We start from the raw sequence: 20,162 nt of genomic DNA, 5'->3' as shown, positions 1-20,162 counted from the left end.
CAGATCCTGATATTCAGAAGATGAATACTGCTTGAGAGGTAGAGATTTAAGATTTGTCAGGGTACAGATGGTAATTGAGAACAGAAGAGGGTCCTGGAAGAACTTTGGGGAACACCAGTGTTCGAGGTCTTTCATAGGAAGAGGGCCCAGCAAAGAATAAAGAATCAGCCAGGAGCCAGAAGATTGTGGTGTCAGAGAAGTCAGAATTTTTGGAAGAAAATTTTACTTGATCTTTCTGCTGCCTCTCACAATGGTAACTACACTGTGAGAAGCAGCAAAAAGATCAAGTAAAAACTGAGGAATGAAAAGTGCCCTTTGGATTTGGTGATTAGGAGGTCACGGGGATCTTTTTCAGAGCCATTTTAGTGAAGAGGTGGTGAGGGGATTGAAGAGTGGATAGAAGGAAGGAAATAGGGACAAGTGTTGACACAAGAAATTTGGCTGTTGAGATCGAGAGCAGAGCAAGAGAGAGAATGGTAACCAGAGGGAAGTACAGGGTAAAGGAGTGTTTTGTTTTGTTTTTAAAGCTAGAGACTTAAGCATGTTTCTAAGGGTCTGTAGTGAAGAAGAGTTTGAAAATAAAGAAAGGAAAAGGGAGGCTGATGGAGTAAAGTCTCTGAATTGACAGGAGGGCATTGGCTTAAGAAACAGATTGAGGGATTCTTTTGGAGCAGGGAAGTGTCGTTTCTTTGAAACTAGAAAGTAGAAGTGAAGATGTAGATCAGCTCTGCGAAGGGCCTCTGATTTATCTCTGAAGTAAAAGGTGAAGCCGAGTACTGTAAGGAAGAGAGGCCAGATTTGGGAAGAAGGAACAGTATTGAGGACTGCCCTGAAGGACTGAGTTGGGTGTCATATGTTCTGATGTGGTGCCAACCTACACAACTGTCAGTTTTTTCTGTTTGGGCACCACTGGCCAAGAACAGAGGCTGTGATCCTAGTTGGGGTTTTGAAGAAGCAGACAAGAGTGAAGAGGGCCAGGGATTTGAGAGCAATGCTTATGAAGTTGTCTGAATGTAGGGTCCAAGCTGGGTCGAGAAAGGAGGGTCATGACAATGTGGATAGATTTGGAGAGAGCAGAGGTTCAAGGCCTGGCAGTCTCAGTGAGGTCAAAGAGCAGCAGCAGGAGGAGAGTGGGAGGAACCTAAGGGTATAGTGCTGTATGTAATCAGTGGGTTGTGGCATTTTGAAATGGCAGAGATGAATTTGTTCCAGGTGAAGCCAAGAGCCAGCGTGTAGCCAACAGGCAGGTGAGCGGAATAGAGAAAGTTACTGGAGATGAGAGTTAAGGAACTGAGTTAAGGGCAGGGACTTGAATGAGTCATCTGGAGCAGGTCTGCGAACACTGTCTGCAAAGGCCAGTTAACCTTTAAGCCTTGTGGACCAGCTCTGCTGTTGAAGCATGAAAGCAGCCATAGACAGTACAAAATGAATGTGTGTGGCTGTGTTCCAGTAAAACTCAATTCACAAAAATAGGTGATGGACTAGATTTGCCCCTCAGGGTATATGTAGTTTGCTAATTTCTCATCTACAGCTATTGTATTCAAAATGTAGTCCACAGACTAGCAGAAAGCTTGTTTGAAATCCAGAATCTCAGGCCCCATCCCAGACCTACTGCATTTTAACAAAATCCCCAGGTGTTTTTATACACCCTGAAGTTTGAGAAGTGTTGATAAGCTGAAGCCTCTCAGGATGATGACAGGAAGTCAGTGAACCAGTTGCCAAAATCTTTAGTGAAGGAGGTGGTGGGCCTGGTGGGCCATTAGGTATCGAGGAGGAAGTGCAGAGGATGCTGTGGCCGGTTAGCATGGGCATCAGACAAAAGGGCTCAAAGAAGGAAAGACAGAGACAGTGGTCTGTCCTAGGAAAACACTGGCTGGCTTCCCACTCTGTGGTCCAGGGAATGGGAGCAGCCACCTAGCCCAGTCTCTTTCTCTCCTGTTCTTCCTTCTCCTGTGCCTCTGTCAGAGCTAGGTCTTCAGTTGCTCACTTTTTCAGGTGGGAGGAGTTTACTCTTATGACTGCAGTTTTGGCCATGTGCCCAATGTGGAATTAATGAAGTTCATCGCAATGGCAACATTCGGCTCCTACCTGTCCACTTGTCCTGAGCCGGAGCCAGGCAACCTGGGTCTGACTGTCTACCACCGGGCGTTTCTCCTGTATTCCTTCCTGCGCAGTGGGGAAGCATTGAACCCTGAATATTACTGCGGTGAGAGGCACACTGAGGTGGATGTGGGAAGGAGGGAATATAGAATGGGCCCAGAGATTATGGTGCCCTGGAGTACTGAAAGTGTAACTGGAGCTGGCTCCACTGGCACTGTTACCTCACAGTGATTTCAGCATAGCTCCTTCGCCCTACAGAACTGTCAGTTAGTTGGCAGATAGCCAGTTTCTCCTTCCCCATCCCCACTGATCCTCCAGGCTCTCAGCACCGACTGTTTAATGAGCACCTGGTCTCTGCAAGCAGCAACCCTGCCCTAGCCTTGCGCCGGAAGAAGCACACTGAGAAGGAGGTGCCAGCCGACTTGGTCAGCACCGTGTCTGTGCGACTTCGAGAGGGCTACAGTGTCCGAGAGGTCACACTGGCCAAAGGTAAGGGTCATTAACCTGCTGTAATCTCACAGATGTCTCAGGAATTTGTGTGTGGGAAGACCCACATGTATCACACATGAAAGAGTGTCACCATGAAAACCTTATCGCTTGAGACAGTGGGTTTTGAATTGTCATTAGGGCTTAATTCTCTTAGCATGGAGCTTCCCAATGTCATCTCCTTTTGACCAAGGTGAACCAGCTGAGGGTGGTGTAGGGTCCTGAACTTGGCTTGGTTTTCAGATTGTTTCTACAAACTTGTGTTTGTGTCAGTTGGCCAGCTCTAGGCCTGAAACCTGTGGAATCATGCTTGGAACCTTTGGCAGGGCTAGATTCCATGAGATAGGTGGGGGTTTCAGATAGAACTCAATCCCAGGCGTAGAGTCCTATGCCTTCTCCTAACTGGCCCTCCCACTTCTCCCTAAGGAGGGTCCCAATTGGAGGTAAAGCTGGTGCTGCTGTGGAAACACAACATGCGCATTGAGTACGTGGCTATGGCACCCTGGCCTCTGGAGCCTGAGGGCCCTCGAGTAACACGGGTGGAAGTGACAATGGAGGGCGGCTACGACATTTTGCATGATGTGTCCTGTGCACTAAGGCAGCCCATCCGTTCATTGTATCGTACCCATGTTATCCGGCGTTTCTGGAACACGCTGCAGAGGTCAGTGAAGTCATCACTCAATGAGTGCTGCCCCATTTGTTGTGTGGAGGGACAGATTTGTGAAGGTGGGAGCTGGGGAGCATCACCCAGAGAACCAGGCTTATATCCAGGGTCCCAAATACCCCTAAGGCTCCCCTCATCTGCACCCAGCAGAGTCAGATATGGCTCAGGCCTGGCCCTTATTCTACAGCATCAACCAGACAGACCAGATGCTTGCCCACCTTCAGTCCTTCTCCTCAGTGCCTGAGCATTTCACACTTCCTGACAGCACCAAGAGCGGAGTGCCACTCTTTTACATCCCTCCAGGCTCCACCACCCCGGTGAGTAGCTCTGAAGTGTAGTAGCCCCATTTCATGCCAACTTGGGTTATACAGTGTCTGGAGCCCAGGACCACCACCTTCTATTGCTTTCTCTCTCACGTCTAAGGCACCTAAACCAGAAACCCAGGCTTTAACCTTGAGAGCTTCTCTTCTCCCTCACCCTAAGGCCCCAGGGAAGAGGAGGATCTATAGAGACAGGCTGTCCTGAACAGAGCACAGGTGGCAGAGGCAAAGACTCACACAGTGTCTAGGTGGTGGTATCCCAGGCCCAGCAGACCATGAGCCCTTGCCCCATCTCCATGTGGCATACTTTGGGCTCCCCCAGTCACCTTTACCTGTATGCATCCACCACCAGCCACCATGAACTGTGTACTTCCTGCAGACCACAGCTTCCTTGGTCCTGTGCTATCTTCACACGCAGTCCACGCTGTGAGCCTAACACTGATGGGCAGGTGGCTTATGCTAGTATACAGTGGCCACATCATGAGGTCCTGCCACCATTCGGTGGCTTTTCTCCCAAGTCAGTGACATAAGCTGGGCTCATGGTTCCATCCTTCTCCTGGATTCAGCTTTAAAGGGCTACACAGTCTGTCCCTGGACTCAGTCATCCAAATCTAGCCTTCACAGTGGAAGCAGTTTTTGTCTCCACTGTGCTTTGTCTCAGGCTGGGCTGTAGCCTCAAGCCACTGCTGTCTCTGACTCTGAACGGAGTTCACCCATGGTTTTGTTCACTCTTTGCAGTTTGTACCCTGGTCCTCTACAAATGCTCATATAGTGCTGTCCTTCCTGTCCCCAGGTGCTCTCCCTCCAGCCTAGTGGTTCTGACTCATCCCATGCCCAGTTTGCTGCCTACTGGAAGCCAGTGCTGTCCATGGATGCAAATTCCTGGCAGCGATGGCTGCACATGCATCGCCTGGTGCTAATCCTGGAGCACGACACGTGGGTGCCCTTAGGGCTGGGCCATAGTTGGGGTGGAGTATCGGGGTTGGGGGATAGGGAATGATGGGAAGGGGAGCAGCAGATGAGCTCTTACCAACTGTGGCCAAGGAAAAACTATAGCCTTTTCCTTGCCTCCCTGCTCATCAGTCCCCATAACCTCAGGCAAGGCCTAGAAGAGAGAGATAGTAGTCTATTCCTTTTCTCCAAGACTGGGGCCGGGAGGTCTAACCTCAATCCACACCCCTCTTCCTAGACCAATCCCCAAGCACTTGCACACCCCGGGCAGCAATGGGCGCTACAGCACTATCCAGTGCAGGATCTCCCACTCCTCCCTGACCTCTCTGCTTCGGGACTGGAGCAGCTTCGTACTAGTCGAGGGTTATTCTTATGTCAAGCTGCTCTCCAGGTGGGCAAAGTGATGTCCCCTCACCCCCGCCCCCTCATCCCATGTCTCCCTCTAACCTCTAACCCCAGACCTCACTCCTACTTCCTGCCAACCTCGGACTGCTCACTGACTCCCATTTCTCCCCAGTGCCCCAGACCAGCCCCCCTCCTCCTTCTACGTGGTCCGTATCATTTCCAAGGCCCCATGCATGGTTCTTCGCCTGGGTTTTCCCATTGGCACACCAGCACCGGCCCGACACAAGGTGAGCTGGGCCCTGACTGACTCTGACCAAGGAGCCCTGGGGTGTAGACTAGCTCCCTCTCCCCAAACCCCACAGGGCTAGGTCCAGTAGAGGGAGGAGTCCCCAGACCAAGGGAGACCTGGAGAAGAAGGCTGTGTCTCACCTTGTCTGTGGGCCCCTTCTCCCAGACCTGTAGGAGATAGGAGTAGGAGGATCTGACCACATTTTCCCCTCAGATTGTGTCAGGCTTGAGGGAAGAGATCCTGCAGCTGCGTTTCCCTCACCGGGTACAAAGCAAGGAGCCAACGCCCAAGGTGAAACGAAAAGGGCTAGGGGGCGCTGGTGGGGGCAGCTCTCCCTCCAAGTCATCCCCCGTGCTGGGGCCACAGCAGGCCCTGTCTGACCGGCCCTGCCTTGTGGTCCTGCATAAGCCACTGGACAAACTGCTCATCAGGTTGGTACAGAGGTGTGGAAGGGTGTGGCTTAGTGGGGTATGAGTGGTACAGAGGTGTGGAATGGTCTGGCTTGGCAGGGTATGAGTGCTACCACACAAAGGAAGGGTGTGGCTTAGCGGGGTGTGAGTGGTACAGAGGTGTGGAGGGTGTGGCTTGGCGGGGTATGAGTGGTGCAGAGGTGTGAAAGGGCATGGCTTAGCGGGGTATGAGTGGTACAGAGGTGTGGAGGGCGTGGCTTAGCAGGGTATGAGTGGTACAGAGGTGTGGAAGGGCATGGCTTAGTGATGTATGGGTAGGTCAGAGGTGTGGAAGGACGTGGCTTAGCGGGTACAAGTGGTAGAGGTGTGGAGGGCGTGGCTTAGCCTGGTATGAGTCAGAGGTGTGGAGGGCGTGGCTTAGTTGGGTATGAGTGGTATAGGTGTGGAAGGGCGTGGCTTAGCGGGGTATGAGTAGGTCAGAGATGTGGAAGGGTATGGCTTAGCGGGGTATGAGTGGTATAGAGGTGTGGAGGGTGTGGCTTACCAGGGTATGAGTGGTACAGAGTTGTGGAAGGGCGTGGCTTAGTGGAGTATGAGTGGTACAGAGGTGTGAAGGGCGTGGCTTAGTGGGGTATGAGTAGGTCAGAGGTGTAGAAGGGCGTGGCTTAGCCTGGTATGAGTAGGTCAGAGGTGTGGAAGGGTGTGGCTTAGCAGAGTATGAGTGGTATAGAGGTGTGGAGGGTGCGGCTTAGCCTGGTATGAGTAGTACAGAGGTGTAGAAGGGTGTGGCTTAGCGGGGTATGAATGGTGCAGAGGTGTGGAGCGTGGCTTAGCCTGGTATGAGTAGGTCAGAGGTGTGGAGGGCGTGGCTTAGCAGGGTATGAGTGGTACAGAGGTGTGGAAGGGTCTGGCTTAGCAGGATATGAGTGGTACAGAGGTGTGGAAGGGTCTGGCTTAGCAGGGTATGAGTGGTACAGAGGTGTGGAAGGGTCTGGCTTAGCAGGATATGAGTGGTACAGAGGTGTGGAAGGGTCTGGCTTAGCAGGATATGAGTGGTACAGAGGTGTGGAAGGGTCTGGCTTAGCAGGGTATGAGTGGTACAGAGGTGTGGAAGGGTCTGGCTTAGCAGGGTATGAGTGGTACAGAGGTGTGGAAGGGTCTGGCTTAGCAGGATATGAGTGGTACAGAGGTGTGGAAGGGCGTGGCTTAGGAGGGTATGAGTGGGACAGAGGTGTGGAAGGGTCTGGCTTAGCAGGATATGAGTGGTACAGAGGTGTGGAAGGGCGTGGCTTAGGAGGGTATGAGTGGGACAGAGGTGTGGAAGGGTCTGGCTTAGCAGGATATGAGTGGTACAGAGGTGTGGAAGGGTCTGGCTTAGCAGGGTATGAGTGGTACAGAGGTGTGGAAGGGTCTGGCTTAGCAGGATATGAGTGGTACAGAGGTGTGGAAGGGTCTGGCTTAGCAGGGTATGAGTGGTACAGAGGTGTGGAAGGGTCTGGCTTAGCAGGATATGAGTGGTACAGAGGTGTGGAAGGGTCTGGCTTAGCAGGGTATGAGTGGTACAGAGGTGTGGAAGGGTCTGGCTTAGCAGGATATGAGTGGTACAGAGGTGTGGAAGGGCGTGGCTTAGGAGGGTATGAGTGGGACAGAGGTGTAGAAAGGTGTAGCTTAGCGAGGTATAAGTAGGTCAGAGGTGTGGAAGGGCGTGGCTTAGTGGGGTATGAGTTGGTCAGAGGTGTGGAAGGCTGTAGCTTAGCGGGGTATGAGTGGTAAGGGGTGTGGAAGGGCGTGGCTTAGCCTGGTATGAGTAGGTCAGAGGTGTGGAGGGTGTGGCTTAGCGTGGTAGTGGTACAGAGGTGTAGAAGGGTGTGGCTTAGCAGGGTATTAGTGGTATAGAGGTGTAGAAGGGCGTGGCTTAGTGGGGTATGAATGGTACAGAGGTGCGGAGGGCGTGGCTTAGCCTGGTATGAGTAGGTCAGAGGTGTGGAAGGGTGTGGCTTAGCAGAGTATGAGTGGTATAGAGGTGTGGAGGGTGCGGCTTAGCCTGGTATGAGTAGTACAGAGGTGTAGAAGGGTGTGGCTTAGCGGGGTATGAATGGTGCAGAGGTGTGGAGGGCGTGGCTTAGCCTGGTATGAGTAGGTCAGAGGTGTGGAGGGCGTGCCTTAGCAGGGTATGAGTGGTACAGAGGTGTGGAAGGGTCTGGCTTAGCAGGATATGAGTGGTACAGAGGTGTGGAAGGGCGTGGCTTAGGAGGGTATGAGTGGGACAGAGGTGTAGAAAGGCGTAGCTTAGCGAGGTATAAGTAGGTCAGAGGTGTGGAAGGGCGTGGCTTAGCGGAGTATGAGTTGGTCAGAGGTGTGGAAGGCTGTAGCTTAGCGGGGTATGAGTGGTAAGGGGTGTGGAAGGGCGTGGCTTAGCGGGGTATGAGTAGGTTAGAGGTGTGGAGGGTGTGGCTTAGCGTGGTATGAGTGGTACAGAAGTGTAGAAGGGCGTGGCTTAGCAGGGTATGAGTGGTACAGGTGTGGAAGGGCATGGCTTAGCCAGGTATGAGTGGTACAGGTGTGGAAGGGCATGGCTTAGCCGGGTATGAGTGGTACAGGTGTGGAAGGGCATGGCTTAGTGGGATATGAGTAGTACAGAGGTGTGGAAGGGTGTGGCTTAGCTGGGGATGAGTAGAGATCACTGGGGAGTTGTCCCATTTCCTAGATATGAGAAGCTACCTTTGGACTACCGGGCACCCTTCTTGCTGACACTGGAGCCACCAGGTCCACTGCCCTTGGTGTCAGGCCGCTCAGCCTCTTCTAGCCTGGCATCACTGTCCCGCTACCTCTACCATCAGCGCTGGCTTTGGAGTGTCCCGTCAGGACTGGCCCCTGCGCTGCCTCTCAGTGCCATTGCCCAGCTTCTCTCCATCCTCACTGAGTATGTCATCCAAGTCTGCCAGGCCACTCAGGGCAAGGAGAGAGCAAGTGTAGACTGGGACACTAGCAGAAAGCCTGTAGCACACACTTCCCCTCTAATTCCCAGTCTCAAGTATGGAGCACCATTTGCTACTGCCCTCCCTGTCTCCTCCCATCACCCGATTTATTTTGGCCTCTCTCATCCTCATTGGACTTGTTATACCCTGAGGGACCGCCAGTTTGAGCAGGGCCACCAGCAGACTTGGCTCCTTGAGGACTGCTGGGAGGTGGGTGTGTGTGGGGAAAGCTTGTAGTCTCAGTGTCTCTTCTCTTATCCTGGCCTTGCCTCGGCCTTTATGGGGCTTCAGAGTCCGACTTTCTGAAGGATTCCACTTTGCCTGCAGTGGAGAAGGAATCATCAACATGGTTCTGGAGCTTCCAATTCAGGTATGTGCCATCCCTCATGACACCTCCCTGCCAAGGTCTGTCATAATCCCAGGGACACTGGCCTCTGAGCTGGGTTGGGACTGCTGGAAACTCTGCCTCACAGGGACAGTGTGGCCAGAGGGTGCGAGGTTTGAGGCTGCAGTCAGGACAATGTGGTGAGGGAACTGAAATTCTGAGGGCCAGAGCTAAGCCAGGCCAGATCTCTGCCTTGGCTGGGATTTGCCCCAGATCTCCCATTTTGCCCACAGAATGAACCACCAGGGCAGGCTGCAGCTGAAGAGAAGCACACCTGTGTTGTCCAGTATATCCTCTTCCCCCCACACTCTACCTCCACCAAAGACAGGTGAGACAGGCCCTCTGTGAGGGCCGCCTCTGCAGAGTCACCCTTCTCCCCACCATCCCCTAGAGGTCTGGCTCCCATATCCTGAGATGATCTTGATCCCAAAGTCAGGGAGTGGGTGCGGTGTTTAGATGCTTCATCAGGCAGATGCTGGTCTGGGAAGGTCTTGTGTGACTTGTGGCTGCCCTCTGTGCCTGCCTCCTTCCCTCCATGAGGTCCATTCCCTGCCATGAGGCTCTGCATTGGAGTCAGAGCCCTTCTTCCTTTAGCTTCTCGACAGATGATGACAATGATGTGGAAGTGGAGGCCCTGGAGGGAGACTCAGAGCTCAATCTGGTCACCGAGGTGTGGGTGGAGCCACAGTATGGGCGAGTGGGACCTGGCCCTGGAAGCTGGAAGCACCTCCAGGACCTGACATATTCTGAGATCCCACAAGCTGTGAGTGTCCTCAGAACAGTACCCCGACCTCTCTCACTGGATTGGGGTGCCATCTCCTTTGGAGTACTGCAGTCTGTGGGCTTCCTGGTGCCTCTGAATGGCTGGGACTGTTGAAGCTTCCTGAAGAGCTGGAACCCAGGGTATCCTGGGCTAAGAGATGTTGACTCCTGACCTCTGATGTTCTTCCTGTAGCTCCATCCACGGGATGCTGCCTGCATAGGTTCCATGCTGAGCTTTGAATACCTGATACAGCTGTGCCAAAGCAAGGAATGGGGTCCTGTGCCCCCAGAGCCGAGGGTCTCTGACGGTGAGTGAGGCAGGCGGCCCACTGGTGGAGCAGGGGAGTGGGTAGAGTAATCAGTGTTTCACTGTGTCCTGCCTTTCCTCCCTTGTAGGATTGGATCAGGGAGGAGACACCTGTGTCCATGAGATCCCTTTCCATTTTGACCTAATGGGATTGCTGCCACAGTGCCAGCAGCTCCAGATGTTCTTCCTCTTGCTTGCCAGAGGTGGGTGAACCTGGTACCCTTACACCCCACACCTAAAGGGCCAGCAAGCCTGGAAGTATTAGAAAATAACAAACAGATGGGTCAGCAAGTGAGCAGATGAGTGGCGGGGACAGGAGGAGCCCATGAGGCTGAAGGAGGGGCCTTGCTGGTCAGGGCTGAGCCGGGGGCACCGGGCAGCAGGAGGCTCTTGGTGCTGAGCAGAGTGTGTGTCGGGCAGAGCCAGAGGGTGTCCCTTTCGCCGAGGGGTCCTGTCCCGCCAACGACATGGTGCTGTGCCTGCTGCACAGCTGCCTGGGGCAGGAGCTGAGTGACCGGGAGATCCCACTGACACCCGTTGACCAGGCTGCCTTCTTGAGTGAGGTGCTGCGGCGGACCTGCCACGTTCCAGGTGAGTTCCCCACATCCTCCTGACACCAGACCCTGGCCCAGCCCTTTTCCCCCACCCTCACAGGGTGATTTCTGTCTTTGAGTTTTGGCCTTCCCCTTCCTCCCCCTTTCTTCAACCCAGAGTCCCACCTGTCTGCTGGCTCTGCCCTCTTTCACCTATCTCTACCCTGATTGTAGGTGCCGAGGGGCCAGTACTAGGGGTTCATGGGATCCTGAAGGAGCAAGCATTCGTCAGCACCCAGGCCACAGGAGACTCCACCGTTACTTCCCTGGTCAGCACCGATTCTTCTCCCTGAACCCTTGTCACACTGACCTCCTTCTAGCACCACATCTTCAGGCCCCAACCTTCTACCGCCATTGAGACTAAGTGGCATCTGCCAGTGACAGAATGCCATCATTTTCCATTGTCCTGGATCTTTCAAGCTGTACCTGAGTCAGCTCTAGGGTGGAGGAGGGGAACAGGGGTTGGACATTCCCTTATAGATTGCTCTAATTTCTGTTTTTCTCTTACAGAGAGTAGGTCTTCCTGAAACTCTCAAGCCTCTCATCTCTGCCCAGCCCCCTCAGTGGCGCTGCTATGCAAGGCTTGTGAACCCCCAACATGTGTTTCTGACTTTTCTCCCAGCTACCTTCTCAGGTGCCAGCCACTGACCTCCTCACGAACCCCCTCAGATACAAACCCCTGAGCTCCCGCACCAGCCCACCAGGCAGCTCTGATTTATTGTCTCATCCTCTTCAGATGTCCAGCGTCTGGCTGCCTGTGGCCTGGAGGGACCCCCTCAAGAGGAGACAAAGCCTAAGTTTGGGGATTGGAGTGGGGCTCCCAGTCTGAAAGATCTAGAAGGAACTGGGGTCAAAGCTACAAAGTCCCAAGTCCCTGTCCTCAGTGTAACCCTGGCTGATGGTAAGGCTGCCGACTCAAGGTGGGCAGGAGTGGGAGTGGGAAACAGACAGGGCTGGAAGACCACATGACACGTTTTCTTCACAGACAATGTCCAGAATCAAGGAGAGCTAAGCCCACCCTTCCGTCGAGACTTACAGGCTTATGCTGGGCGTCAGGCTTCCCAGACTGAGAGTACAGATGGGCCCCGGACCCGGTGTCCTGTCTACATCTACAGCTGTTCACTGGAAGCGCTGAGGGAACAAATGATTGGCATGCAGCCCCCTCAGGCGCCCCGAGACCTCATCTTCCGGTGAGTGCCTTCAGTGTTGACCTATGTCCTCGCCGGGCCATGGCTCCCAGCCAAGAAGTAAGTACACACTAATGGGCATGGGCAGGTAAGTTGCCACATCCTGCTGGCTCCTTGCTTGATTTCCCCCAGCAAACCCTTGAACTTGTTAGGCCATGAATACACTTGATATGTGTCTGTAGATGATCCATTGGAGTGTGGATGGCTAATGAGTCTGAGGTATCACTTAAGGGAGTTAGTCAAGCTCCATTTTCCCTCCCCTTCCTAGGACTCAGTTCCCTGACCACCCCTCCCCATCCTCAGCCTGGATGGAGCCCCGGTACAAGGAGGCAGCTAACCATTGTGCCCTACTGCAGGAGCATGCACAGCGGTGCTATGTCCGTGGTGAGCAGGAGGGCGGTGGGAGGGAGGAGTGGGGCCCTGGGGGAGATACAGGGATTACAGGGTGGGGATTGGAGAGGCCATTCCAGAGCTTGAGCCTCATGGCCCCTTCCACTTCCATCAGGGCTATTCCGCAGCTTGCAGCAAGCACAGAGTGTGACCTCCCAGGATTTGCTGACAGCGGTAGATGCCTGTGAGGAGCTACTACAAGAAGTAGACATCACTCCATTTCTGCTTGCACTGTGTGGCCACACGTGGGGTTTGCCTCATGCACCCCCAAGCCCTGGGCCTCTCAGCCCTGGGCCCTTCAGCAGCAGCATGGAGGAGGGTGCTGAGCCTCGGGAACGAGCTATCCTAGCTTCTGAATCCAGGTTAGGATTGTACTTGAATGATGGATAAGGAGGTACACAGACCAAGTCCCTATAAACAAGGACTTTCCAGTCCAGGGGAATGACTGTCCAAGGTAGTATCTAAGCACCTGAGAAGCAGTAGTGCTTTGTCGCCGGCTCCCTGACTGCCATGCAGCCTTCCTCCCGCATTTGGCACAGGCAGCAGTCTCCCTCCCAGGCTCTCCCCATCTCCCCTGCTTTGGTGTTGAGTGATGAGCTGAGTCAGGGGTAGGGAGTCCCCTGGTGCTAACCGTGAAAGTAGAGACTTGTTCTGAGGACATCCACACAATAGTAGGAATCTCCCCAACCAATCTGTGAATTTCCTGGGGGCCAAAACTGTATTTTGCTCACTGCTAAGTCCCCAGCTCACCTTAGGGGCTCAGTAGGTCGCTGTTGAAGGGAGGAAGGGGAGGAGAGAAGGAGAAAGGCAAGCAGGCAGACAGCTATGGGTCTAGCATCTGCAGTGTGTTAGCATTGGGGAAACAGAAGAACCAGAAGGACAGATATGCTGATGACTCCTAGATTGGAACTCCAGTCCAGTTCTCTCTTTGGAGCTCTAGATACCCACTTTTCATGCACCCCAAATGAATGCATTTTCTTCCCACTAACCCTTGATTCTCCACCTTTCTTCTTCATTCATGGTGAAGGATATCACCCTCAACCTAGTGATCCAAGTCAGAAAACTAGGAGTTATCGCTACTCTGTTTCATAGAAATCCCCATCCATTAAGAAATGTGAAAGTTAAGGCCAGGTGCAGTGACTCACTCCTGTAATCCCAACACTTTGGGAGGCTGAGGCGGGAGGATCACTTGAGCCCAGGAGTTCAAGACCAGCCTGAGCAACCAAGGGAGACTTTGTTTCTACAAAATAATTCAAAAATTAGCTGGGCGTGGTGGCACGTGCCTGTGGTCCCAGTTACTCAGAAGGCAAGCAGTGATGGCACCACTGCACTCCTACCTCAGCAACAGAGTAAAAGCCTGTCTCAAAAAAAAAAAAGGAAAGAAAAAAGAAAAAGCAATATGGAGATTAGAGCCAAAATGTGTATGTTGGTTCTCCTCGCCTCTTTCACCACCCATGCCATTATGCTAAGCACTCTTCCTATGGACAAAAAGGCTTCCTGTGCTGCTCCCTAGTTGGGAGGCAGGCTGCTTCAGAACTTGGTGGTTCTTAACACTTCAACATCCTTACCCCAACCATTCAGCATAGAGACCGAGGACCTAAGCGAGCCTGAGTGTCAGAGCACCCGTGTCCCTGGCAATCCAGACCCTGGGCCAGAGATCTCTCTGACAGATGTCTGCCAGCTCAGAGGAGAGGCCCATGGTGCCCTTCATAGCGTCATCCAGGTGGGAAGCTTGGGCGAGGGTAGAAGAGGTGTAGAGTCCTGCCTGTGCAGAGGGACAGGATTCTCTCCTGGGTTGGTGGTATGCATGCGTCCTGCTCTAGGGTAGGGAGTAGTGTCCTGTTGAGGGGTGACTGACATTCTAACCTCCTTCTAAACCCCATAACAGGAGAAGTTCCTAGAGATAAGTCGTCTCCACTTCCGCACAGTGCCTTCCAATCCCCACTACTTCTTCTATTGCCCTCCATCCAGCAGGCGAGAAGTGAGTGGCTCTCTTCCTTACCTCTCTTGTGCTCTCAACCCACAGTCCCAGAGGCCCACCCAGACCCTCTTGAGTCTTGGTTCCCTGAGACCTGGATGTTGCTCTTGTCTTGCCTTAGATCAAGCTGTCTCTTTCTTTTGCCTAGGATGAGGGGCCTCGGGACACAGTAGACAGAAAAATCAGTGACCTGGAGTTTTCAGAGGCTGAGCTTATGGGAGAAGAAGGTGTGTGGGCAAGTGAGTCAAGGTGGGGAAGGCTGCTTCACATGGAGATTCAGGGGCCTCCACTGCCAGCCTCTCCCATTTACCACGTGACATGCACTACTAGGAGACACATCTGCCTGCTGTGTGGTCACTGAGAGTGACCCAGAGCTAGAGGTAGAATACCGGGAGAGCCGTGAATCAGACCTGGGACCTGCTGGGCTAGACTCTGCTTCGCTGTCAGATGTAGACACTGTGAATCCTGATGAAGACTCCTTCAGTATCTTGGGGGACGACTCACCCACTGGGCCTGAGAGCCTCCTGCATGACCTGCCCCCACTCTTCCTGCACCTCACGTGCTCCGTGCGGCTGCGTGGGCAGCACAGCTCAGTACCTGTGTGCAGCCTGCCTACCTGCCTGGGTGAGTTTGAGGCAGCCCAAGGGAAAGCCAAAGGTCCTGGAACAGCCTGCCTGTGTGGGCGTGGAGGGGAGCCTAGGGGTTGTGTTTTTTAACACTTAGAACTTGGAATCTGTGCTTATCTTAGAGCAGCCCTCAGCAACTGCTAACTTCCCTCCTCTCCCAGGCCAGGTGCTTTCCAGTCTGGAGGGCCCCCTAATTGGAGGCCGAGTTCCCTTGAGGGACCTCAGTGTGACTCTGGATGTCTTCGTTCTGACCTTGCCCCTGGAAGTGGAGCTCCCCACAGCCTCAGACCCTCAGCACCACCGGTGTGGCAGCAAATTTGGTGGGGGGTTTTGGAAGGGGGGTAGGGGGACCACTGAGGGAATCTAGAGCACTTGGGGACTAAGGAGACCTTGAGGAGTCCAAGAAAGGAGTGAGGAGGAGGCCCTGGTAGGATAGTAGCTCCTGACCTTTGACTTTTGTTCCCACCCTGTTCAGGTCAACATCTGAAAGCAGTGCTTCATTCCCACGATCCCCAGGGCAGCCATCATCTTTAAGGTCAGATGATGGCCTTGGGCCCCCACTGCCACCCCCAGAAGAAGAGAGGTACTTCCTTATCTCCCTCTCAGAGTTCATTACTCCTTTTCAATTTCATTTGCTGGAAACCAATATCTTAACCTTTCTTCCAATTAGGCACCCAGGTCTATCCAGTTTGGCCACGCCCCACAGACTGGCTATTGAGACCACCATGAATGAGGTGAGCCCCTCACCCCCAACACTGTCACTGATTCCCTTTCCATCAGGTGAGTGAGATAAGGTGCCCTCTTTGTTCTGGGATAGAAGTGAGACTTCTCTCAGTCTGTGAGGCAAAGTATCTTCTAGTCTGGGTTGAGGGGATGCCCAAGGAAGCAAGGGAGGTGCCCTTGTCACTTGCTGTCTAACCGTAGATCCGCTGGTTGTTGGAAGATGAGATGGTGGGGGCACTCCGAAGAGGGGGCATCCCCCAGAGCCCTGCCCTGCACCGCGCAGCTGCCCATATCCATAGCTCTCCTGGACGCTCCACCTGCCTTCGCCAAACTCTGCCACTGAGTTTTGTATTTGGGCCAGAGCGTTCCCTCACACAATTCAAGGAGGTAAGTTGCCCTCAGAACACTGCAGGGTCATCTTGGGGCCCGTCCTTCCCTGGGTCCCAGGCACAGGACTGGAAGGCCCTCTGTTAGTTCGAGCTCATAGAGTTACCCCTCCTGTCTCCCTACTGACCACATCGTCTGCCCTCACCCCTGTGCTTGGCAGCCCAACTCAGTGGAAAGAAACCCAGCTCCCAACCTGGTCACTGCTCCTGTTGAACCTTAGGCAAGTCACTGAACCTTTTCTTACCTCAGCAGTGGGGATGCCAGCATCTGCTTTACCAGGTAGTTAGGAGCGTCTCATGAGGAAGTGTAGCTCACCACGTGTGGGGAGGGCTGCCCTGCCTAAACTGTGATCTTGGCTCCTGCTCTCTAGGAGTTCCGGCGCCTCCATCTCCCTGGCCATGTTCTTCTTGAAGACCCTGACAGTGGCTTCTTCTTTGTGGCAGCTGGCCAACAGCCAGGTGGGTCCCATGGGGAGCCTTCTTCAGCAGCCTGGGCTTGGCACAGTCACGAGGACAGGGCTGAAGGCATCGAAGGGGAGGTGAGTCTCACCTGGGAATGGAGGGGGGTGGTGGGTGTGTGGGGCCTATACCTCAGTCCTGACTTCCTGTTTCTCAGACCCTGACAGCCAGCCCCCAAGCACCTGGGTCCCCAGAGGACTCTGAGGGTGTCCCCCTCATCAGCCTGCCCAGCGTGCCACAGGGAGGTAAGAGAGGACTTGGGCCGCAAAGTCTGGGGGCCAGGACCAGATCCCTGACCATGCTTCCATTTTCGGAGGGAGGCCCTAGACAGGATTGAGAGAGGCTCCAGGCATATTCTTTCTCTATCCAGGGAGTCAGCCTGGGCCCAGCCGGGGGCTAAGTCTCATGTCCAGTCAGGGCAGTGTGGACTCAGACCACTTAGGTAAGCTGGGGGGAGGGGGTGAAGGACTCTAAGCTGATGGGAGGTGGGCTTAGGGCTGCACTGGGAAAGGTCTGGGCAGGAGGCATCAGAAGGGACTAATCTGAAGTGCATCAAGCTGGATGCACCTGGAGGATCAGGTGAGTCGGGCCCAGCTTCGGATGGGATTGACCTTCAGTGCATCTGACACAGGTTATGATGGTGGCAGCAGTGGCTCAGACAGTGAGGGTCCCAATGACACCCTTGGTGAGAAGGCCCCCTTCACATTGCGGACTCCACCTGGGCCAGCACCTCCACAGCCTTCACTCTCAGGCCTCCCTGGGCCCTCCCTGCCTGACTTCTGGCTCATTGTCCGGGTCCTGCAGGACCGTGTGGAAGTGTATGCACATGCACGGTAAGTAGAAGCCAGGGCCTGCACCCTCACGCTCCCATTAACCTCTTCTCTCTGCTCCCACAGTACCTCTCTCCAGTGTTAGAAGTAAGACTTGGGACTGAGAGCTTGGGTAGAGATCCACCTTGTATTCTTAGGTTGGTGGCTCCTGATCACTTTCCACATCTTACAGCTAAGCACATCACATTCAACTGTCTTATAGGAGTCAAAAAGCTGATGGGGATTTTGGCTTCTAGATGAGCATTAACAACATCCAAGGTTCACAGCAGCTTCAGAAGTTCGTGTATAAAAATAAGGCATAATAAGGCTGGGCATGGTAGCTCATGCCTGTAATCCTAGGCATTTGGGAGGCCGAGGCAGGTGGATCACTTGAGGTCAGGAGTTCGAGACCAGCCTGGCCAACATGGTGAAACCCCGTCTCCATTAAAAATACAAAAATTAGTTGGGCGTGGTGGCAGGCGCCTGTAGTCCCAGCTAATTGGGAGGCTGAGGCAGAAGAATCTTGAACCTGGGAGGTGGAGGTTGCAGTGAATGAGATTGTGCCACTCCACTCCAGCCAGGGCAACAGAGCAAGACACTGTCTCCAAAAAAAATAAATAAATAAGGCATAATAGCTAATATTTATCAAGTGCATACTGTGTGGTAGGCACTGTTCTGGTGCTTACATGAATCCACTCATTTATCTACATAACAACCCTACGGTGTATTAATATCCTTATCATTTGGGTGAAGAAACTGAAGCACAGGTCAGTTAAATACTTGCCCAAGGCCATAGTAAGTGACAAAGCCAGGATTCCTGCATAGGCATTGGTTCACTACTGCTGTCATCTCAGGGGTGGGTGGGATGTGCAGGGTAAGGTGGGGTTGAGAAGAAAGGAAAATCACCATTCTGACAAACACTTGAGAAGAAAGAAGAGGGACACAGCATAAAGGAGCCTCAGTGTGGTGCCCGTATGGGAGCTGGTGAAGCAAGTGTGGAGCCTCGGCATCCAGAACTGCTCTTGAGAATTCCATCTCTTCCATTTCCCACCAAGTTTACCTTTGTCCAAGCCTGCTCCCTTTTCATGGTTTCCCTTGGCCCCACTTCCATGACTTTCCCTCCCCTTCGTGATACATATAACTGCAGTTATGTCATATATACATATCATGCCATTACATATAACTCCTCCTCACTGCAGTTCTGGTCAGATTATCCTTCCTTCCCAGGAGCCTGATTCGGGAGGATGGGGGGCCAGGCACTGAGTGTCGCCACCTGCAGCAGCTCCTGGTGAGGCGAGTTGGGGAAATCTGCAGGGAGGTCAACCAGGTAAGGGGCAGGACTCTCCAGGCCCTGAGACAGAACAGATGAGAACCAAATTTCTAAGAACTTGATTTTCAGAGGCTATTGGTCCATTTCAGAATCAATAATTATGGAAAGTCTTTGACTCCCTCAGTTAGTAGGATGCTGTTTCTCCCCCAGCTCCCTACAACCTTGGGAGTGCTCCACAACCCACCCCCAGTAACAGTGGGTTACTCTTTCAAACCATCCCAGTAACCATGAGATACTCCCTCTCATTGCACTGTGCTAGCATTAGTGATATACTAGTGACCCAGACAGAGGGACGCTGTAACTCTGTGGAGCTTGTGTAGAATGGAGGACAGTTGAACAACTGAATTACACAACTTATTTCAATTACAATTGTGAAGAATCCTAAAAGGAACAGTAGAAGCTGCTATGAAAGCATGTAACAGGAATCTGACCATCTGAAGTATCAGGGGAAGCTTCTTAGAGGAAGTGAGTTTTAAGCTGAGACCCAAAGGATGGTGAACAGATTCTGGCGCCAAAGGGACAAGTGTTCCTGACTAAGAATCCCTCTCAGAGGCCTGAGCTCTGACCTCTCAGTGATAACTGATACTCTTGTTAACCTCCAATCCCCAGTGATAGTGGTCATTCTCTCTGGCATTTGATCACCCCTGACCACCACCACCCACTTAGGAGGAGATATTTCTGTTCCCTGACCTCGTGCTCCTTCTCCCAGCGACTGCTTCTTCAAGACCTTCACGACAGCCACGTGTGTAACTCTCTTCTGGTGGCCGAGAGTGAAGAAGATCTGTGGCGCAGCGAGACTCCCTTCCACTCCCGTCAGCGGGCACCACTGCCCAGTGATGGTGAGATCCCACCCACGAGCCTCCCTCACAAGGCGGTGCTGCTGCCCTTTCTTTTACTGAATACTCTGGTGAAAGCTGAGGGCCGAGTCCTCATTACTTGGTCATCAGTGCCAGGTACTAGAGAGAGAGCAAGAAGGATGGGACAGGAAAGGATCACTGGACTTGGCTGCTGAACGTCATTGGCTGCTGAACGTCAGTGATTTTCATGGAAGTACTTTCAGTAGAGAGATGGGAATAGAAAGCAGATGAAATTAAAAGTGAAAGAGGGTGATAGGTGGGGCCGAGAATAACTACTCTTACAAGTAGCTTGGCAGTGAAGACAGAGAAAATAGATACGGCAGTAACTAAAGGAAGATGGGGGCAAGGAAGGAGCTTTAAAATAAAGTAGAGACTTGAGCATGTTTATATTCTATAGGGAAAGAGCCAGTGGAGAGGGAGAGGTTGAAGAATACAGAAGAGGAGAGATCATTGAAGGGGCATCAGGCCATGATCCATCTTCCTAAGAGCCTGCCTCTGCCTGGCCCTGTCTCGTTACCCAGAATGACCATCTTTCCCTGGCAGGGAAATAGACAGGAATGAAGAGTTTGGGGGAGTGAGGACAAGCAGGCCAGTTCCCATGTAAGAGAAATCCAGAGGGGAGGAGCCTGAAGGCCAGTAGAATTGGCCGCCTAATCGGCTGTTCCTCCAGACAGGCAGCCACAGGACTGCTTTGGGATTTCCAGTCATGGTAAGGGAACAAGATAATCCACTCAAGATAGTAACTGAAGTCTCAACACTTCTCCCTTCTCTTACTCCTGATGACCTCTCACCCAAACGGATAGAGGAAAAGCTGAACCATAACATTC

The 20,162-nt window shown here is 53.0% G+C and overlaps 1 protein-coding gene across 29 annotated transcripts in view; it reads left to right on the top strand.

Moving 5' to 3' along the window:
• SZT2 (SZT2 subunit of KICSTOR complex) overlaps positions 1–20,162 on the top strand; it is a 63,366-nt gene that overhangs the window by 27,938 nt on the left and 15,266 nt on the right. For 20 of the 29 annotated variants that reach the window (XR_012421326.1, XR_012421334.1, XR_012421335.1 and 17 more), the window contains 35 exons: positions 1,996–2,206; positions 2,419–2,589; positions 3,013–3,247; positions 3,438–3,567; positions 4,364–4,506; positions 4,760–4,912; positions 5,039–5,153; positions 5,369–5,586; positions 8,273–8,488; positions 8,835–8,913; positions 9,162–9,256; positions 9,523–9,691; positions 9,884–9,998; positions 10,087–10,200; positions 10,418–10,588; positions 10,765–10,859; positions 11,101–11,224; positions 11,327–11,491; positions 11,576–11,780; positions 12,046–12,161; positions 12,283–12,529; positions 13,749–13,890; positions 14,056–14,148; positions 14,294–14,384; positions 14,476–14,769; positions 14,933–15,074; positions 15,247–15,354; positions 15,442–15,505; positions 15,696–15,881; positions 16,252–16,419; positions 16,497–16,584; positions 16,710–16,781; positions 16,971–17,172; positions 18,376–18,475; positions 19,188–19,317. Coding sequence is in view for 23 of the 29 variants with exons in the window: in XM_065523884.2 (XP_065379956.1) it covers positions 1,996–2,206; positions 2,419–2,589; positions 3,013–3,247; positions 3,438–3,567; positions 4,364–4,506; positions 4,760–4,912; positions 5,039–5,153; positions 5,369–5,586; positions 8,273–8,488; positions 8,835–8,913; positions 9,162–9,256; positions 9,523–9,691; positions 9,884–9,998; positions 10,087–10,200; positions 10,418–10,588; positions 10,765–10,859; positions 11,101–11,224; positions 11,327–11,491; positions 11,576–11,780; positions 12,046–12,161; positions 12,283–12,529; positions 13,749–13,890; positions 14,056–14,148; positions 14,294–14,384; positions 14,476–14,769; positions 14,933–15,074; positions 15,247–15,354; positions 15,442–15,505; positions 15,696–15,881; positions 16,252–16,419; positions 16,497–16,584; positions 16,710–16,781; positions 16,971–17,172; positions 18,376–18,475; positions 19,188–19,317 (5,167 nt within the window). In the remaining 6 variants the exon portion in view is untranslated. Of the gene's footprint in view, positions 1–1,995; positions 2,207–2,418; positions 2,590–3,012; positions 3,248–3,437; positions 3,568–4,363; positions 4,507–4,759; positions 4,913–5,038; positions 5,154–5,368; positions 5,587–8,272; positions 8,489–8,834; positions 8,914–9,161; positions 9,257–9,522; positions 9,692–9,883; positions 9,999–10,086; positions 10,201–10,417; positions 10,589–10,764; positions 10,860–11,100; positions 11,225–11,326; positions 11,492–11,575; positions 11,781–12,045; positions 12,162–12,282; positions 12,530–13,748; positions 13,891–14,055; positions 14,149–14,293; positions 14,385–14,475; positions 14,770–14,932; positions 15,075–15,246; positions 15,355–15,441; positions 15,506–15,695; positions 15,882–16,041; positions 16,161–16,251; positions 16,420–16,496; positions 16,585–16,709; positions 16,782–16,970; positions 17,173–18,375; positions 18,476–19,187; positions 19,318–20,162 lie in introns of those variants that run through there. The other 9 variants (XM_005543666.5, XM_015437230.4, XM_065523870.2 and 6 more) reach the window with 7 other exon arrangements.

Source organism: Macaca fascicularis, chromosome 1 (genome assembly GCF_037993035.2).
Source record: "Macaca fascicularis isolate 582-1 chromosome 1, T2T-MFA8v1.1".
NCBI lineage: Eukaryota > Metazoa > Chordata > Mammalia > Primates > Cercopithecidae > Macaca > Macaca fascicularis.
The sequence above is the reverse complement of the archived record's forward strand: the minus strand, read 5'-3'. Positions and strand labels throughout refer to the sequence as shown.